At 63.3% G+C, this 2,500-nt stretch overlaps 1 protein-coding gene across 1 annotated transcript in view; it reads right to left on the bottom strand.

Annotated features, from left to right (window-relative positions):
• Nucleotides 1-2,500, bottom strand: part of syne2b (spectrin repeat containing, nuclear envelope 2b) — a gene marked incomplete in the record, with an annotated part of 128,250 nt that overhangs the window by 88,393 nt on the left and 37,357 nt on the right. Inside the window, 1 exon segment of the mRNA XM_076295622.1 lies at nucleotides 1-2,495. This exon segment is cut by the window's left edge and continues 688 nt beyond it. Coding sequence (XP_076151737.1) covers nucleotides 1-2,495 — 2,495 coding nt within the window.

Genomic DNA, 2,500 nt, shown 5'->3' with positions numbered 1-2,500 from the left:
TGCTGGGCAGAAGGCTGGACCTGAGCCTGAGCAGAGGATTGTGGGTAGGGCATCCACTGCTGTGTCTGGTAGTGAGCCGGCGCTGGTGAGGGTGCGTACCCCTGACCCTGAGGTTGAGGGTACCCCTGCGGCGGAACCTCCGCCCTGATGGGGCTCCACGGCTGGGGGGCGACCGCGCGGACCTGTGGCATCGGGGTGCCTGGCTGCGGGTACGGCTGGGGCACCATGTCTGGCCTCATGTTCGCCCACTGCTGTTGGGGCACCCCAGGCGGGGTTTTGGGGTACCCTGGCATTTGGGGATATGTGCCTACCTGAGCGGGTGGCTCTGTGGGGGTCTGAGGCCGGGGGTAGGTCTGGGGGACCACACCTGCTCTCATAGGGGCCCACTGCTGCTGCGGGGCACCAGGATGCTGGGGGTAGGGTGGGTACTGCCCCATGGAGGGCATCTGGGCAGGCATGGGGACCTGCGTTTGGGGCTTGGGGTAACTCTGGGGCACCACCTCTGGTTTTAAGGGCCCCCACTGCTGAGACTGGGGTTGAGGAGGGGCAGGATGGGGAACCCTGGGGGCAGGAAGGCCCTGGGCAGGGTGCTGAGGGGTAACAGAACGCAGGGGCTGGGGCTGCATGGGGGCCTGTGGCCGTGCCGGGGGCATGCTGATGATGCGTGGCTGGATGGGGCTGCTGGGTTTGGGCTGCAGGGGCGTGACAGACAACCCCCGTAGGGCAGGGTAGGTCTGGGGCATCGGTGCAGGGTGGACACCCTGGGCAAAGTAAGCCTGGGGTTGGGGCTGGGCACCCTGGGTAGGGACCTGCTGCTGAGGCTGTCTCTGAGACAGGACCTGGGGCTGGACAGGTGTCATGGGGGTTGGTGAGGTCGGCACCATGGGACGAGGTTGCGTCTGGACCATCGGCTGTGGTCTGGACTGAGCTGGAGGCTGCTGCTGGAAGTGGGCTGCAGCCTGACTCTGGGTCATGGACTGGGTCTTAGCCTGGGTCATGGACTGACTCTGGCCCATGGACTGACTCTGGCCCATGGACTGACTGTGGGCGGCTGCCATTGGCTGTGGATACCTCTGCACCCCAGCCTGAGTCTGAGTTGGGCCTCTCGTCTGGGTCTGTGGTTGAGATTGGGGTTGGCGTGTCACTTCCTGCTGTTGGCCAGACATCACCCCGGGCCGCTGGGCTTGGCTCTGCACAGGTGCCTCACTCAGACCAACAGCGGGTTGAGTCGGGCCTGTGGCTGCAGCCTGGGGTTTGGTTGGATGAGGTGGTTGAGGTTGAGGCAGGGTCGTAGTTTTTGACTGGGCTTGGCTGGACACTGGTGTCTGAGGCTGGCTCTGTGTTTGTGCTTTAGTCTGGCTGACCACTTGCTGTTGAGTCTTGCTAAAGACTACCTGCTGACCTTGGATTTTGACTTGTTGTTGTTGTGTTTGGACAAGTTGTTGTACTTGGATCTTTGCTTGTTGTTGAGTCTGACTTTGGACTTGCTGTTGAGGTTGCCGCGTAGCTTGTTGAGTCTGACTTTGGACTTGCTGTTGAGACTGGATCTTTGCTTGTTGTTGAGTCTGACTTTGGACTTGCTGCTGAGACTGGATCTTTGCTTGTTGTTGAGTCTGACTTTGGACTTGCTGTTGAGACTGGATCTTTGCTTGTTGTTGAGTCTGACTTTGGACTTGTTGTTGAGTTTGGCTTGCCATTGGCGGTTGAGGTTGACTCATGGCCGTTGACGTTACCTTCTGGCCTGAGCCTTGAGCCTCTGACCGGGCCTTAGGTTGTGTTTGTTCTACCTGTGCTGCCTTCTGCTGGAGCCAGGGTCGGTTCTGACGGGCCAGGGCCTTGCGCGCCCTGATGTCGAGGGGTGTGGCAGCTGGCTCTTGCGGTGGCGGCGGCTGCTGGGTGGGCTGTGGTGTCTGAGGCGGGGCCTGAGCGGGCACCTGAGCGGGCGCCTGAGCGGGCGCCTGAGCGGGCGCCTGAGCGGGCACCTGAGCGGGCGCGTGCCCCTGCTCCTGGGTCTGTGGGGGCTGGCGAGGGGGCGGGGGGGGCCTGTGCTCCAGGGCGCCCCCTGGGGGCTGCTCCTGCGCCCCCCCTCTGGCAGCAGCCTGGGCCTGGGGACGCGTCCGGCTCTTGGGCCTCACGCTGGCCTGGGCTGGAGCATCTGCTGGGGCTGTGAGCTGAGTCTGGGGGCCCTGCTGGGGTGGAGAGACACTGAGCTCCTCGCCGAACTCCTGCACGATGATCTGGGGTACCGGCTGGGCCAATGGCGGCCGAGGGGTGGGGTCCGAGCTCTGAACTTCATCTGGGGGTTGGGCTTGAGGTGGGGCCTTTGGCCGCACGGCTGAGTCCGGCTGCTCTGATTGGTCAGAAGGCTGAGAAGGGGGAGGTGCTGGGGCATCGGCCTCGGCTGGTGATTGGACAAAGATTTTGGCGGGGGGCTGGTCTCTAGGGGGACTCTGGTCTCGTCGAGAACCCAGAGAACTGAGCAGGCCAACGACCTCCTGCA

The sequence above is a fragment of the Alosa pseudoharengus genome, unplaced genomic scaffold, assembly GCF_046254945.1.
Source record: "Alosa pseudoharengus isolate Yale_2024_CS ecotype anadromous, Long Island Sound unplaced genomic scaffold, YU_APseudo_1.1 YU_APseudo_1.1_scf_2, whole genome shotgun sequence".
Taxonomy (NCBI): domain Eukaryota; kingdom Metazoa; phylum Chordata; class Actinopteri; order Clupeiformes; family Clupeidae; genus Alosa; species Alosa pseudoharengus.
This window is presented reverse-complemented; position numbering and strand designations above follow the sequence as displayed.